Below are 16,916 nucleotides of genomic sequence, written 5' to 3'. Positions count from 1 at the left end.
ACAGACGCCCCCATAACACCGTACAGTCACAGACGCCCCCATAACAATGGACAGTCACAGACGCCCCCATAACACCGTACAGTCAGACGCCCCCATAACAACGTACAGTCACAGACGCCCCCATAACAATGGACAGTCACAGACGCCCCCATAACACCGTACAGTCAGACGCCCCCATAACAACGTACAGTCAGACGCCCCCATAACACCGTACAGTCACAGACGCCCCCCCTATAACACCGTACAGTCACAGACGCCCCATAACACTGTACAGTCACAGACGCCCCCATAACACTGTACAGTCACAGACGCCCCCATAACACTGTACAGTCACAGACGCCCCCATAACACTGTACAGTCACAGACGCCCCCATAACATACACGGAGATTTGCCTAATGATCACATGACTCCTCCCCCATCACACAGCAGCTGCTCGCATCTGCCGCTCTCTCATTAATTATGCGCAGAGCCGCGGCCTTACGGCACAGCTGTCCCCCGTCACCATAGCGACCACACACTCCCGGAGTCATCTTGTTCTCCACGTTGCCCCGCTCCCCGAGCGCGCTGATTTGCTCTTCTCTGCGTGATCGGCGTTTGAGTAGACCAATCGCATCACACGTGTGAGGGAGAGAGAAAAAAAAATAATCTAGCAGCAAGAAAACGTCATCAGTCGGCGCCGTAAATCTGCGTTCCAGGAGCGGGCGGCATGCCGTAAGGTAAATGCGGAGCCTCAGTATTGTATGTAACCCCGTATAACGGGCTGTGATGACGTCACTGTGTATTTGCTGTATTTTGGCCATGATATTATAGCAGCACAGTGAGACTACAAGTCCCAGCATGCTCGTTGAAGGTATTATGGGTCATTTCGGAGCAGTTTTTATGTGCTCTCACCTGTCACCTCTGCGGTCAGTGATGGGTTAATATATTTTGTATTGTGTTACCGCCCTCTGGTGGGTTATCAAACAGTTTATCTCGGGTGAACAACCCCTTTAAGTCACGCCTCCGACCCCCGCATAGTGGCTCATAGTTTAGTGTCACTGATCTCCATATAATGCTACCCCCTTCTCCTCTGTACGATACCACGGGGCCCTCAATGTCCTCTATATAATACCCCGGGGCCCTCCCATCTCCTCTATATAATAACCCCGAGGCCCCCCATCTCCTATATATAATAGCCCGGTGTCCTTCATCTCTATATAATACCCAGGGGCTTTCCATCTCCTCTATATAATACCCCCGGGGCCCTCCATCTCCACCAAGTAATACCCTCCCCCCCCCCCGAGGCCCCCCATCTCCTCTATATAATAGCCCGGTGTCCTTCATCTCTATATAATACCCCGGGGCTTTCCATCTCCTCTATATATTACCCCCGGAGCCCTCCATCTTCAATATATAATACCCCCGGGGCCCTCCATCTCCACCAAGTAATACCCTCCCCCCCCCCCCCCCGAGGCCCCCCATCTCCTCTATATAATAGCCCGGTGTCCTTCATCTCTATATAATACCCCGGGGCTTTCCATCTCCTCTATATATTACCCCCGGAGCCCTCCATCTTCAATATATAATACCCCCGGGGCCCTCCATCTCCACCAAGTAATACCCCCCCCCCCGAGGCCCCCCATCTCCTTTATATATTACTCCGGGGCCCTCCATCTCCTCTATAGAATACCCCTGAGGCCCTCCATCTCTATAGAATACCCCTGTTGCCCTCCATCTCTTTAGAATACCCCTGAGGCCCTCCATCTCCTCTATAGAATAGCCCAGGCCCCCCCCCATCTCCTTTATATAATAATCCGGGGCCCTCCATCTCCTCTATATAATACCCCCGGGGCCCCCCATCTCTACTCCAGGGCCCTCCTTCTCATCTTATATAATACCACAGGGCCCTCCATTTCCTCTATATAATACCCTGGGGGCCCCCATCTCCTCTATATAATACCTCCAGGGCCCCTCATCTCCTCTAAATAATAATACCTCCGGGGACCTCCATCTCCTTTATATAATACCCCCGAACGCCCTCCATCTCCTCATATAATAGCCCAGGGCCTCCATCCCCTCTATATAATACCCCGGGGTCCCCCCATCTCCTCTATATGCAGTCGGTACGAAAAGTATTCAGACCCTTTGCTCAGACACTTATATTTAAGTCACATGCGGTCCATTTCCTTGTGATCCTCCTTGAGATGGTTCTACTCCTTCATTGGAGTCCAGCTGTGTGTAATTAAACTGATAGGACTTGATTTGTAAATGCACACACCTGTCTATATAAGATCTCACAGTGCATGTCAGACCAAATGAGATTCATGAGGTCAAAGGAACTGGGCGAGGAGCTCAGAGACAGAATTGTGGCAAGGCACAGATTTGGCCAAGGTTACAAAAGAATTTCTGCAGTACCCAAGATTCTTAAAAGCACACTGGCCTCCATAATCCTTAAATGGAAGGTTTGGGACCACCAGAAGTCTTCCTAGACCTGGCCGCCCAGCCTAACTGAGCAATCGTGGGAGAAGAGCCTTGGTGAGAAAGGTAAAGAAAAACCCCAAGATCACTGTGGCTGAGCTCCACAGATGCAGTAGGTGAAATGGTAGTCAACTATCACTGTAGCCTTCCACCAGTCGGGCCTTTATGACAGTGTGGCCTGACGGAAATCTCTCCTCAGTGCCAGACATGAAAGCCCATATAGAGTTTGCTATTAAACACATGAAGACTATGAGAAATAAGATTTTCTGATCTGATGAGACGAAGATAGAACTTTTCGGTTATAATTCTAAGTGGTTTGTGGGGAGAAAACTCAGGCACTGCTCATCATCTGCCCAATACAATCCCAACAGTAAAACATGGTGGTGGCAGCATCATGCTATGGGGGAGTTTTTCAGCTGCAGGGACAGGACGACTGGTTGCAATTGAAGGAAACATGAATGCAGCCAAGTACAGAGAGATCCTGGATGAAAACCTCTTCCAGAGTGCTCTGGACCTCAGACTTGGCCAAAGGTTCACCTTCCAACAAGACAATGACCCTAAGCACACAGCTAAAATAACAAAGGAGTGGCTTCAGAACAACTCTGTGACTATTCTTTACTGGCCCAACCAGAGCCCTGACCTAAACCCATTTGAGCATCTCTGGAAAGACCTGAAAATGGCTGTCCACCAACATTCACCATCCAACCTGATGGAACTGGAGAGGATCTGCAAGGAAGAATGGCAGATGATCCCCAAATCCAGGTGTGAAAAACTTGTTGCATCATTCCCCGGAAGACTCATGGCTGTACTATCTCAAAAGGGTGCTTCTACTCAATACTGAGCAAAGGGTATGAATACTTATGACCATGTGATATTTCAGTTTTTCTTTTTTAATAAATTTGCAAAGGTTTCTACATTTGTTTCTTTTCTGTCAAGATGGGGTGCAGAGTGTATTTGAATTTAGCAAATGGCTGCAGTGAAACAGATTGAAAAATTTAAAGGGGTCTGAATACTTTCTGTACCCACTGTAGTATCCCGGGGCCTCCCATCTCCTCTGTATAATATCCCGAGGCCCCCATCTCCTCTATATAATAGCCTGAGGCCCATATCCTCTATATAATAGCCCGGGGCCAACCATCTTCTCTATAGAATACCCAGGGGCCCTCTGTTGTGAATTCGCTTTCTGGCCTACCTCTGGTTGGTTACTAGTGAAGGTAGTGGAGCTGGTTGTATTGACAGAGGGGTCGCGAGGTCTCTTTCTGGGCTCCCTCTGGTGGTGACTGGAGGTAATGGAGCTGATCTGATTAACAGAGGCTTGCCACCTGATAATGAGGAGGACGATTGGAGATCTGGAGTTTCTGACTGGATTTAAGACAGCCGACTCCCTCTATCCCTGCTGGTGATTTTTTCCTGCCTCCTGAGGTCTTAGCTGAGCATGCAGGGACTGAACTGGAAACTAAGTGTTCTTTTGCTATTGTTCAAATTTGATCTGGTTTTGTCTATTTTAGTTTTGTGTGGTCAGCCAGCTCCGGCTGGGGCAGTGCTGAATCTCCATCCATATGTTACTGTTTGTGCCAGTTTGTTTTTGTCCCTTATTAGATTGGCCTCTTTTTTACTCTGCTTTCAGAATATACCAGAGTGCTGATATAGTGGGTGAAATCGTGTGACTTTTTTTCTATCAGACGTGTTGGACATTTTTTGCAGGGTTTTTTGCGTGATTGCAGACAGTGTCTTTCCTGTCTAGTTAGTGTGGGCCCCATCGTTTGCTCAGTCTATTTTCCTACCTGCGTTTGTGTTTTCATCTTGTCTCACCAACAATATATGTTTGGGGGCTATCTATTCCTTTGGGGTCTGCTCTGGGGCAGTTTAGATTTCCCCTTTCTTGCTTTAGGCTTTTTTAGCTCTCCCGCTGTGTCGAGGCGTCTAGGATCATCGTAGGCACGCTCCATGGCTACTGCTAGTTGTGTGGATAGGATCAGGGGTCTGCAATCCGCTTAGTTACCAACCTCTCTGGAATTCTGTGGTTTAGCTTGGTCTTGCTCTCCCCCTCGGTGACCCAATCATAACAGCCCCCCATCTCCTCTATAGAATACCCCCCGGGGTACCCATCTCCTCTATAGAATATCCCGGGGCCCCCCATCTCCTCTATATATTATCATGAGGTCCCCATCTCCTCTATAGAATACCCTGGGCCCCCCATCTCCTCTATATATTACCCCAAGGTCCCCCATCTCCTGTATATATTACCCCAAGGTCCCCCATCTCCTGTATATAATGCCCCCGGGGCCCTCTATCTCTACTCTGTATAGTCATTCCCGGGAACCCCCATCTCCTTTTTATAATAACCCTGGGGCCCCCCATTTCCTCTATATATTTCCATGAAGCCCCCCATGTCTTCTATAGAATACCCCCGGGCCCCCTATCTCTTCTATATAATACAGTGGGGCTCCTCAAACTGGATTGTTCTGTTATTTCCATAAGGAATGAGATGGAAGTGTTATCATGTTCCCTCTCCAGCGTGGACGTCCATGTTTTACATTGTTCTCATCTGACATCTCAGTTTGTCACACAGGTTGTGGTTTTATGTTTTTATCCGAGTGGAGCTGAGAAGATGGCAGGACGTGGGAGAGGCGCGGGACGGGGGCAGATGACATTCAATGTTCAGGCCATCGGCATTGGAAGGGGTGAAACGTTGCCTCCGCCCACCCTTCAGCCTCCCCCTTTGTTTCCTGTAAGTAATGGGCTACTCTCTTTCTTTGTTAAATTAAAAGTCCTGCATTCTTAAGGGGGCTTTACACATTGCGATATCGCTAAAGCGTCACCGATTTTGTGACGCAGCAGCGATATTGCTACATGTGATACTTACCGTACCTCCGACCGGCTCCCCCGCTGGCTATCGCTGATCGCGCGAGATCGTCCACGTCCATTTCTCATCGTCGGCTTCCTGCTGGCGCCGACGAGCGAGCTATGGACGCGGGCGGCAGACGGCGGTCATCGATTCATCTGAAAGGTAGGTACAACTCCGAGCATCGCTACATCGCTGGTGAGATCTGCCTGTGTGGCAGCACACTAGTGACCATTTAGCGATGCACCAGCGATCCTGACCGGGTCGTATCGTGGTCGGGATCGCTGGTGCATCGCTAAATGTAAAGGGGCCTTCATACCTCTTTCACACTTCAGTCTTTTGACGTCAGTCAAAATCCGCTATTTTTTTGAAAAAAAACGGATCTTTTTTTTTTAGCGGAATCCGTTTTTTTTTCTCATAGACTTACATTAACGGTGGATTGTGACGGATGATCGTCCGTTGCATCCGTTTTTTGATCTGTCTCTCCCTTTAAATTTCATTCACTTAGCGGCTGCAGCGGATCCGTCCAAAAAACGGATCCGGTGCATCCGTTTTTTGCAAAGCGAAAACGGATCCGATTTTTCACACTTTGACGGTTTGCAACTGACGTCAAACAACTGAAGTGTGAAACAGGCCTTAAAGGAGTGTGAGGCCCGGCGTTTTGGGCTCTGTGGCACTGTGAGGCCCGGCGTTTTGGGCTCAGCGGTGCTGTGAGGCCTGGCGTTTTGGGCTCGGCGGCGCTGTGAGGCCTGGCGTTTTGGGCTCGGTGGCGCTGTGAGGCCCTACGTTTTTGGCTCGGCTGCGCTGTGAGGCCCTGCGTTTTTGGCTCGGCTGCGCTGTGAGGCCCTGCGTTTTGGGCTCAGCTGCGCTGTGAGGCCCTGCGTTTTGGGCTCGGCTGCGCTGTGAGGCCCTGCGTTTTGGGCTCGGCTGCGCTGTGAGGCCCTACGTTTTGGGCTCGGCTGCGCTGTGAGGCCATGCGTTTTGGGCTCGGCTGCGCTTGTGAGGCCCTGCGTTTTGGGCTCGGCTGCGCTGTGAGGCCCTACGTTTTGGGCTCGGCTGCGCTGTGAGGCCCTGCGTTTTGGGCTCGGCTGCGCTGTGAGGCCCTGCGTTTTGGGCTCGGCTGCGCTGTGAGGCCCTGCGTTTTGGGCTCGGCTGCGCTGTGAGGCCCTGCGTTTTGGGCTCGGCTGCGCTGTGAGGCCCTGCGTTTTGGGCTCGGCTGCGCTGTGAGGCCCTGCGTTTTGGGCTCGGCTGCACTGTGAGGCCCTGCGTTTTGGGCTCGGCTGCGCTGTGAGGCCCTGCGTTTTGGGCTCGGCTGCGCTGTGAGGCCCTGCGTTTTGGGCTCGGCTGCGCTGTGAGGCCCTGCGTTGAGGGCTCGGCTGCGCTGTGAGGCCCTGCGTTTTGGGCTCGGCCGCGCTGTGAGGCCAGGCGTTTTGGGCCCTGCGTTTTGGGCTCGGCCACGCTGTGAGGCCAGGCGTTTTGGGTTTGGCTGCTCTGTGAGGCCCTGCGTTTTGGGCTCGGCTGCGCTGTGAGGCCGGCGTTTTGGGTTTGGCTGCGCTGTGAGTCCCTGCGTTTTGGGCTCGGCTGCGCTGTTAGACTCGGTGTTGAGCTTTTCATTTTTTGCCAATGTCATCCTGTGCCAGGCCTTAGACTTCAAGCCGGTGCCCCTGCAGACGGGCGAGGAGGTTGAATACATGTTGGCCTTAAAGCAGGAGCTGAGAGGAGCCATGAAGAGCCTACCGTATTACATCAAACCTGCAGCACCCAAAAAAGGTACCTTATGTCAGTACACTGACAGCAAGCGGAGATATTGAAAACAGTGGGAAAGTTTTGTGGTGATTAAAGGGAGTAACCATTTATCCACAATATGTGCCCTAAATGTCTGACAGGTGAGGGTCCCTCATCTATCTAATGAACTGCGTGCTGCCATGCATATGCTGCTCTGTCCATTCATGTCTATGAGAGTTGTGAAGTTTTAATGACTACTCAGATCTGGTATAAAGGAAAAATTGGGCAGTTACATATGCCAAAGGCCTTTGAGAAATGAGGCTACTAATGTACCTATACCCGACATTGCTATTTCTGTGTGTGGTTCCACTATTACTCCCCAGCAACATGCCCGCTGTCTTGGGGTCATACTTGATTCCGAGCTTTCCTTTGCCCCCCACATTCAATCACTGGCTCGCTCTTGTCATCTGCACCTCAAAAACATTTCTAGAATTCGACCTTTTCTTACTTTTGACTCTGCAAAAACTCTTACTATTTCTCTTATTCATTCTCGTCTCGACTATTGTAACTCTCTTCTAATCGGTCTCCCTCTTACCAAACTCTCCCCTCTCCAATCTGTCTTGAATGCTGCAGCCAGGATCATATTCCTCACCAATCGTTACACCGATGCCTCTACCTTGTGCCAGTCATTACACTGGCTACCCATCCACTCCAGAATTCAGTATAAACTTATTACCCTCACCCACAAAGCCCTCCATGGCTCAGCACCACCCTACATCTCCTCCCTTGTTTCAGTATACCACCCTACCCGCGCCCTCCGTTCTGCTGATGACCTGAGGTTAGTATCCTCAATAGTCAGAACCTCCCACTCCCGTCTCCAAGACTTTACACGTGCCGCGCCAATTCTTTGGAATGCACTTCCCAGGTCAATACGATTAGTCCCCAATCCCCACAATTTTAAGCGTGTCCTGAAAACGCATTTATTCAGACTGGCCTATCGCCTCAACACATTAACCTAATCTATCCCTGTGTGGCACAGCCAAAAGTTTTACCATAACCAGATTTCCCGCATCATGTTCCCACATGCTTTATGCATCCATTAGCCCTCTGTGTCTGTACTGTTACACACTTAACATTATGGCTGGTCCATACAATCAGAGCAACTGTTACCACCCACCTTTCGTGTCTACCTCTTTCCTCATAGACTGTAAGCTTGCGAGCTGGGCCCTCATTCCTCTTGGTATTTGTTATAATCTATGTGATTATTGTTATGCTGTAATGTCTATTGTCTGTACAAATCCCCTCTGAAATGTAAAGTGCTGCGGAATATGTCGGCGCTATAAAAATAAAATTTATTATTATTATTATTATTATTATTATTATTATTATTATTATTAAATGAGAGGTAATATTCGATTGGTTGCTACACAGGCAATTATTTTACCATTCCTCTGAGTTCAAACTCTTGGTAGGTTTTTTTTCTTCTGTCCACATAAACCAATCAAATTTCTCCTTTCATTTTCTGGAAACCTAATTGCTTGAGAGGGCAAACAAATTAGGTGGCTTTTTTTATTTGAAAAAAAAAAACCTATGAGAAACAGAGCTGAAATCTGATTGGTTGCCGTGGGTAACTCCTCAAACTGTGCTTGTTGTTACACTTGTGAGGTAAATGTCCTCCAGCTGACCATAAAGTGCCGGATTATCAGACTGTCCAAATTACTGGCTAGTTGTACATGTAAACTATGTAGACAGCTTACAGTTTGGTGGTAGTGAGGCCTCCTGTCTTCGGTGCCTGGCAGGGGAGATTAATTATCTGTCACTTAGTGAGGTAACAGGCAGCATCCGTTTGCGGCGCTATAAATAAAGCTGCTTTGTGTTTGTATGACACCTGTTTGTATGATTGGTCGGTGACTGCCTCTCTTTCCTCTGATTTTCTCTCCTCAGATGTGGAGCGGTACTCCGATAAATATCAGACGTCTGGACCTGTGGACAACGCCATCGACTGGCACCCTGGTAAGGCAGCGCTTCCCGGGGACAGCGCCACTCCCAGGCCTTTCTCTCTGGGGATAGTGCCGCTCACAGGCCATTCTGTCTGGGGATGGTGCCCCTCGCAGGCCTCTCTCTGTCTAGGGATGGTGCCACTCGCAGGCCTCTCTCTGTCTAGGGATGGTGCCACTCGCAGGCCTTTCTCTGTCTAGGGATGGTGCCACTCGCAGGCCTTTCTCTGTCTAGGGATGGTGCCACTCGCAGGCCTTTCTCTCTGGGGATAGTGCCGCTCACAGGCCATTCTGTCTGGGGATGGTGCCCCTCGCAGGCCTCTCTCTGTCTAGGGATGGTGCCACTCGCAGGCCTCTCTCTGTCTAGGGATGGTGCCACTCGCAGGCCTTTCTCTGTCTAGGGATGGTGCCACTCGCAGGCCTTTCTCTGTCTAGGGATGGTGCCACTCGCAGGCCTCTCTCTGTCTAGGGATGGTGCCACTCGCAGGCCTCTCTCTGTCTAGGGATGGTGCCACTCGCAGGCCTTTCTCTCTGGGGATAGTGCCGCTCACAGGCCATTCTGTCTGGGGATGGTGCCCCTCGCAGGCCTCTCTCTGTCTAGGGATGGTGCCCCTCGCAGGCCTCTCTCTGTCTAGGGATGGTGCCACTCGCAGGCCTTTCTCTGTCTAGGGATGGTGCCACTCGCAGGCCTCTCTCTGTCTAGGGATGGTGCCACTCGCAGGCCTTTCTCTCTGGGGATAGTGCCGCTCACAGGCCATTCTGTCTGGGGATGGTGCCCCTCGCAGGCCTCTCTCTGTCTAGGGATGGTGCCCCTCGCAGGCCTCTCTCTGTCTAGGGATGGTGCCACTCGCAGGCCTCTCTCTGTCTAGGGATGGTGCCACTCGCAGGCCTCTCTCTGTCTAGGGATGGTGCCACTCGCAGGCCTTTCTCTGTCTAGGGATGGTGCCACTCGCAGGCCTTTCTCTGTCTAGGGATGGTGCCACTCGCAGGCCTCTCTCTGTCTAGGGATGGTGCCACTCGCAGGCCTCTCTCTGTCTAGGGATGGTGCCACTCGCAGGCCTCTCTCTGTCTAGGGATGGTGCCACTCGCAGGCCTCTCTCTGTCTGGGGATGGCGCCCCTCGCAGTCCTCTTTGTCTGGGGATGGCGCCCCTCGCAGTTCTAACTCTGTCTGGGGATGGCACCCCTCGCAGTCCTCTTTCTGTCTGGGATGGCGCCACTCGCAGGACTATCTCTGTCTGGGGATGGCGCCACCCGCAGGCCTCTCTCTCTCTGGAAGTGGCACCACTCGTGGGCTTCTCTCTCTGAGGATGGCGCCACCCGCGGGCCTCTGTGGCGTCACTCGCAGGCCCCTCTCCCTCTGGGGATGGCGCCTCCCACGGGACTCGCTCTCTATGGCGCCACTCGCGGGGCCAATCTCTCTCTCTTTGGGGATGTCGCCACCTACAGGCCTTCTTTACAAATGATCCAGAGGTCATCCATTGGTGCTACCCACGTGAATAGTGAAGTATTGTCCAGCAGACTCCCATGACTATCACCATGGAGGGGCTCCATATTTCAATCCATAGAACTCCCAGGAATACACATAAGATGCTTTGATTCAGAACTCAGACGGTTACTTTTATGTCCGTTCCTTTTCTAGACTGGAATCTTCTCCCCCGAGAGCTGAAGATCAAAGTCCGGAAGATCCAGAAGGAGAGTAAGTGATAAATCATCACCACCATCTTATATACAAGGTCAGGGTCCAAAGGGGCAATTCCCTGCCATATGGGACAATCCTCCACTTTGGATCCCTTTGCACTTCTCAGTGCAGAGATTTGCGGAGTCTGTGGGTCTACAAATAGCCTGAAATGGCTGATAACAGAGAGTACTAGCTGGCATTCAGCTGCACAGGAGTCACAGTGTCCATTATAACCAATAGAAAGTCTATTTTGAGTCTGTCACCCAGTCGTCGCACATTCTGGTATGACAATTGTAGATTTACAGTCACCGGTGGTCTGGTTATTATTGCTCATAATCGGACTCCCTTTGTGCTTTTTCTGCAGAGACTACCATCATTCTTCCAAAACATAAGCAGAGGGTTCCACTGGATAAAGAAGAAATCATTAAAAAGTTGGAGGTAGGCTAATAATAGCTGCCACATACAAAAATGGCTGAAGGGACTGTCTACCACAGCAGCACAGAGTATGTCAGCAGAGAGATGTGCTGATCCTACCGGAGGCAGTAACCTACTACTGAGAGCAGTGGTATGATACAAGGAGTACCATATATACTCGAGTATAAGCCGAGGCACCTAATTTTGTCACGAAAAACTGGGTAAATGTATTGACTCAAGTATAAGCCGGGTATGCATTGTCCCTTCATCCCTATCCTTGGTATGCATGGCTCCCTGTCCTTGTGTGCATGGCTCCCTCGTCCCTGTTCTTTTATGCATGGCTCCTTATCCCCTATATTTGTATGCATGGTTCCTAAAAAAAAAAAAAAATCCTACTTACCTTGCCTGCGCGTCGTCGCTGCATCTCGTTCCGGTGCCAGCAGCTCTTCTGGCTGAGCGATCCAGTGGCCCCGCTCATTAAAGTGCACCTGTCACCTGTTTTGGCCAATATAAGATGCGGCCACTGCCTTTCAGGGCTTATCTACAGCATTCTGTAATGCTGTAGATAAGCCCCCAATCCGACCTGCAAGATAAGAAAAATAAGTTTTATTATACTCACCTGGGGTGGGGGGTGGTCCGGTCCGATGGGTGTCGCAGGTCTGGGTCCGGCGCCTCCCATTTTCTTGTGACGCCACCTTCCTGCTTGCTTCATTCCTTCCCGGGATCGTGCTCCTGCGCAGGCTTAATTATCTGCCCTGTTGAGGGCAGTGCAAAGTACTGAATTACGCAGGCATCGGGAAAGGTCAGAGAGGCCCAGCGCCTGCACACTGCAGGAATCTGCTCTGCCCTCAATAGGGCTGAAAATTATACCTGCGCAGGAGCGCGATGCCAAGGAGGCATGAGGCAAAAAGGGTGGCATCGCAAGAAAATGGGAGGCGCCAGTCCCAGACCTGCAACACCCATCGGACCGGACCACCCCCCACCCCAGGTGAGTATAATAAAACTTATTTTTCTTTCAGGTTGGATCGGGGGCTTATCTACAGCATTATAGAATACTGCTGGCGCTGGAACAAATGAGATGCAGCGAGGGCACGCAGGGAAGGTAAGGAGGATGTGTGCTGGAAGCCTGCGGCTGTGACTTTAACTGTGCGCGCTATAAGAGAAATGAGTATTCACTGCCATCGCAAAATTCCAGTTGAGATGTGTAAGAAGGTTGTAGATGGTTATAGGTAGCGATTGATTGCGGTTATTTATTACAAAGGGTGTGAACCAAATATTAAGGTGAGGGTGACAACAATCTTGTCCGGCCCATTTTGGGGTTTTGTGTGAAATTGTCCAGTTTGTCATTTTTTCTCCTTTTTTTGTGTGTCTGATTCAAATACACACAAATGCAATAAAAATACTTTATTTTCTGGAAAATTTTCAAGGGAACCAACACTATCGGCCATAACTGTACATTGAAGAAGCTTTGTACCACAGTAGCACACAGTGTCAGGAGGGGAGTATATATACATTAGATGGTGGAAGGAGCCATGCAGCACAGAGTATGTCAGGCCTTTCTCCCCATGAGCCTGCCGTCTGCATCCCTGACATTTGTACAGAGAAGAGCTGCGCCCGTCTTCTGATCTTACACTGCTGCGGGGAGTGTGGGAGCAGTGAAGGGGGAATTAGCAGCATTTTCGCTGTCACTCTCCCCGATGCATCCACTCCTCCAGCAGCCATGATTGCTGCGCTACCAGACAAGTCATCAGACAATACAGGTAATTCTAGCTGCCAGACAGCGCGGCTCCCAGCCGCCATCACTGTGTTGACAAGGGGCGCTGATTCACCCAGACGACAGATTTATACACAAGGGAAAAGTCCTTTAATCCGCCATCGTACTTGTGCTAGTGATTCCCCCACCAGTCTCTACTTCATATGACATCCAGATATGGACGTGCAACCACTGCAGCCAATCAGACTTAGGCGGGGTGGCATTTCGGCCACCTATGACTCCACAAAAGCATCTTGCACCATGTGCAGATGTAGCAGGTTTGTCATATGCTGGGACTTCCATTCCACCCAGTCTTCTAAACCAGCTGAGAGTTGTAGTTCCCAGTTACTGATGGAGATTCTTTACTTCTTTCAGAATCTGGAGAAGAAGGAAGAGGAGGTTAGCTCCGAGGAGGAGGAAGAGAAGAAGGAGGAGGAAGAGGAAAAGGAGGAAGAGGAAGAGTATGACGAAGAGGAGCATGAGGAGGTAAGACTGAGGCAGTTATACTGATGACTGGACACTCTGCTGTTTGTATTCATTGACACCATGCAGGGGTTTAATATAACCTTACTGCTGTAATACTGAGTATGTTAGTTATATAAATATATAAGCTGCACTGGGAATGTAGCAGCGATCAGTGGGAGTCTGCGAGACAACATCATCGCCGAAAGTGATCTCCAATCAACATTGATCTAATCTCCGATGTATCATTGCAGGAGACAGATTACATCATGTCCTATTTTGACAACGGTGAAGATTTTGGGGGCGACAGCGACGATAATATGGATGAAGCCACATATTGAAGTCCCATACCCATCCTTGGGCAGAGTGCCTCCATATCCTCGGGACGATTTTAAAATAATTTATGCATTTTACCTTTTTTTTTTTTTTTTTTTTTTAATCTTTTAGCTTTTTACTCTACTTTATAAAAAAAAAGCACATAATCCCGGATTGCCATCTCAGCCAGGAAGTCTCCCTGCAGTGGCCTTTAGTGGGGAAATGTAGTATTACATGGCAGCCATTCAGATACAGGGATTACTCGAGACTTTTAAATAAATTTTATTTTCAAGAAACCTTGCCTTTAAGGGGATGAGTTAAAAACTAAAGTTAAAAATAATAATACAATAATTAAATGTTTCAAAATATTTGCTTTTGCCATGTCCATAAAATTCAGACGGGAAAAAAAAAAATGGGTATTAAATGTAGAGGAGGAAAAAAATTGCAGCGGGAAGGGGTTAAAAAAAGTCTTAAACTTGAGTGTTAATATAATATTATCCAGCAGGTGGCGCCATACTCAATGGGATAGCAATGTTGAGGGTCATCCTTTATTTATGGCAGGCGAGGTTAAGGTTATGTTCAGGTCCTGTACGAGTTAGAAGTGCATTGACCAACATTTTTAGGAAAGTTTTTTTATGAGGGCGCAGTGACAAGTACCCCTGTACCTGTGACTGTCATTTACCTTACATATGTCTGTTTTCAGCAGAGTAATGATCCGTGGGCCCTCTGGGTGTCGCTATCCTCTATGTATAAATCATATGGTTCTCTGTCTTGGAAAACCATTGATGGAAGGGAATTGACGGCATGTGACCACCTCAACTTTATCATCTCCAGGTAAAGCTTAGCAGCTCAGCCAAGCTTTACCTATTTGTCTATGATAATAAAAGTATATATAACTGCACATATATATTTACAGGAATTGTCCAATATTCTATCTCCCTGTCATCCAGATATCCTATTAATCAGGCATGTAATTTATGTATACATGTTTGCTAACATTTCACTGGTTCTTCATGCCCTCCCTCCCCATCCAGTTACCTTTTATTTGGGAAATGCTGTCAGCAATGCCCATGGAAACAGTTACCTCCATGATCAGGAAGGACTCTTCTGTTGTAGGCTTGCTTCTATAGTTGTTGGCCCTTAAAGGGGACCAGTCACTTGCCATAAATATGTTCTGTTATTACCTGGTGTAAAAGCCGCTGTTCTCCTGAATCCGGGGCGGTCTCTCTTTTGTTCCTGCGCCTCTTTGTTGCCGAGATATGGCCACCTCTTTCCCATACTTAAATCTGGTCCTGTTATCGGAATGGGGGTCCTATGGGTGTGTTTTCATATACCACAGTCACTTGAGTAAAAAGCCTAGATTTATATGCAGAGAAGAGGGGTCCATATCTCAGGAATAGAGAGGCGCAGGAACAAAAGAGGAAAAAGGCCAGATTAAGGAGAACAGTGGCTTTTACATCAGGTAATAACATTATATGTTTATGCCAAATGACAGGTCCCCTTTAAAGGCCAAGGACTATAGAAGAAAGTTTACATTCGTTTCACTATTGCTCAGTGACCAATCAGCCAAGAGATCTGGCAGATGCTACCAGCCAGATGTGCTGGAGCTTCTAGGAATGCTATGACTCATGTCCAAATCCCTAGATAGATGCTGTTCCGGACGGGCGCTGCATCACCTGACTACAATGGAGGTTTACTCAGGTAACCCGACCGCAGAGGGAACGTCTTGTACTCCAGGCTGGAGAAAAATAAGCACGTCTCTGATAGCGCTCCGCTCACAATGCAAATGCCACAGAGCGGGCGGCGAGCCAGAACCCAAGGAAAATAAGAAGGCAGTCAATGTACAGCGGCCACAGACCTGATTTCCCCCCCCCCCTCCATCATTGTACTGTAAAAGGGTCCAGACTGCACATCCAGATGGCTGTTAAATGGGGGCTCCAGACTACACATCCAGATGGCTGTTATATGGGTGCTCCAGGTTACACAGCCAGACCACTGTTGTAGGGGGCTCCAGACTACACATCCAGATGACTGTTATAGGGGGATTCAGGCTACACATCCAGACTGCTGTTATAGGTGGACTCCAGACTATACATCCAGATGGCTGTTATATGGATGCTGTTAGCGTGGGTGGTCAGGAGCCGGAATCTCCAGGAGTGGACCCTCTGGATCGTGGCACCGAGGGGCCCCGGGCAAGCTGCCAGGTGGAACCGACCCCTATACAGGGACCGTTAGGAGCAGGCCCAGGGGTTCGAGTACCACGGTAGCCGGTACCGAGAGGGGGGGCTCAGGATGGACTGGAGTAGGACAGTGGGACTGAAGTGTAGATGACAGAACAGGGCTGGAACACAGGAGACAAGAATGGAGTTAGACTATAGACTGGAATGTGGAGGAACTGAAGTGTAGATGACAGGACAGAGTTGGAACACAGGAGACAGGAATAAAGGAGGATGGAAGGACTGGAGCAGGATGGAACTGGAACACCGGAGGCAGGACTGGAGTAGGACGGCAGGGACTGGAACAGGATGGAACAGGAACACCGGAGGCAGGACTGGAGTAGGACGGCAGGACTGGAGCAGGATGGATCAGGAACACCGGAGGCCGGACTGGAGTAGAACAGCAGGACTGGAGCAGAAACACCGGAGGCAGGATTGGAGCAGGATGGAACAGGAACACCGGAGGCAGGAGACGGAGGAAACAGGAACACTGGAGCAGGACTGAGAATAACTGTTAGCGAACACGGAAGACAGGCTGCGAGGCTGCTGCAGGAAACACTGAGGACGGCACCAAGAGACTGCAGAGAGCACAGGAGGAAGCAGGGCCCAGTGTGCAAGGTAACACAACGATCAGGCGCCTCCCTCAGGGGGAAGCGGCCTGATATGGCCCCGTCTGGTCTGCCATTGGTCCGATGGTGCTTCCGGGTCAGGGCACATCCGCAGCACAAGAAGCAGAAGGGAGGCGCGGCCTATGGCGCCTGCGCATTGCATGCAGAGATGGCGTCGGCCGCGAACCTGTCAGAGGTGACTGCCGTGGCCGTCAGGTGGCGAGAGGCTGCGGCGTGGGATCGGAGGCTGGGTGAGTATGCAAAGACGGCGTGGGAGCGGAGGCCGGTGAGTATGTCGGAGCGGTGTAATAGTACCCCCTCCCCTAAGCTGCCCTTCCCGGAGATTAGCAAGAAATCTCTTGAGGATACGGGGAGCATTGATATTCTCCCGAGGTTCCCAGGATCTCTCCTCAGGATCAAAGCCCTTCCAATCAACAAGAAAGA

At 50.0% G+C, this 16,916-nt stretch overlaps 1 protein-coding gene across 2 annotated transcripts; it reads left to right on the top strand.

Moving 5' to 3' along the window:
• The first annotated feature begins 552 nt into the window (after positions 1-552).
• Positions 553-14,549, top strand: POLR3GL (RNA polymerase III subunit GL). 2 transcript variants are annotated; one of them, XM_073567039.1, is made up of 8 exons: positions 553-717; positions 5,031-5,189; positions 6,944-7,073; positions 8,973-9,041; positions 10,666-10,722; positions 11,069-11,142; positions 13,247-13,357; positions 13,588-14,549. In XM_073567039.1, exons 2-8 carry the CDS (start codon positions 5,070-5,072, stop codon positions 13,672-13,674), a joined length of 648 nt encoding a protein of 215 aa, XP_073423140.1. In that variant the 5' UTR covers positions 553-717; positions 5,031-5,069; the 3' UTR covers positions 13,675-14,549. The 2 variants fall into 2 exon arrangements, with proteins under 2 accessions (XP_073423140.1, XP_073423141.1); XM_073567040.1 differs by lacking the exon at positions 553-717 and adding an exon at positions 720-851.
• The last annotated feature ends 2,367 nt before the right edge of the window (positions 14,550-16,916 follow it).

Source organism: Dendrobates tinctorius, unplaced genomic scaffold, assembly GCF_039654945.1.
Source record: "Dendrobates tinctorius isolate UK_male_01 unplaced genomic scaffold, ASM3965494v1 ptg000019l, whole genome shotgun sequence".
NCBI classification, from domain to species: Eukaryota; Metazoa; Chordata; class Amphibia; order Anura; family Dendrobatidae; genus Dendrobates; species Dendrobates tinctorius.
Note: the sequence above shows the minus strand (reverse complement) of the source record. Positions and strands in the feature narration are given on the sequence as shown.

Excerpts from the sequence above, each read along its gene's own strand:
- POLR3GL (XM_073567039.1), top strand. The coding sequence starts at position 5,070 with ATGGCAGGACGTGGGAGAGGCGCGGGACGGGGGCAGATGACATTCAAT. Across the intron at positions 10,723-11,068 it reads CCGGAAGATCCAGAAGGAGA|AGACTACCATCATTCTTCCA; the intron begins GTAAGTGATAAA and ends CTTTTTCTGCAG. Across the intron at positions 13,358-13,587 it reads ACGAAGAGGAGCATGAGGAG|GAGACAGATTACATCATGTC; the intron begins GTAAGACTGAGG and ends GTATCATTGCAG.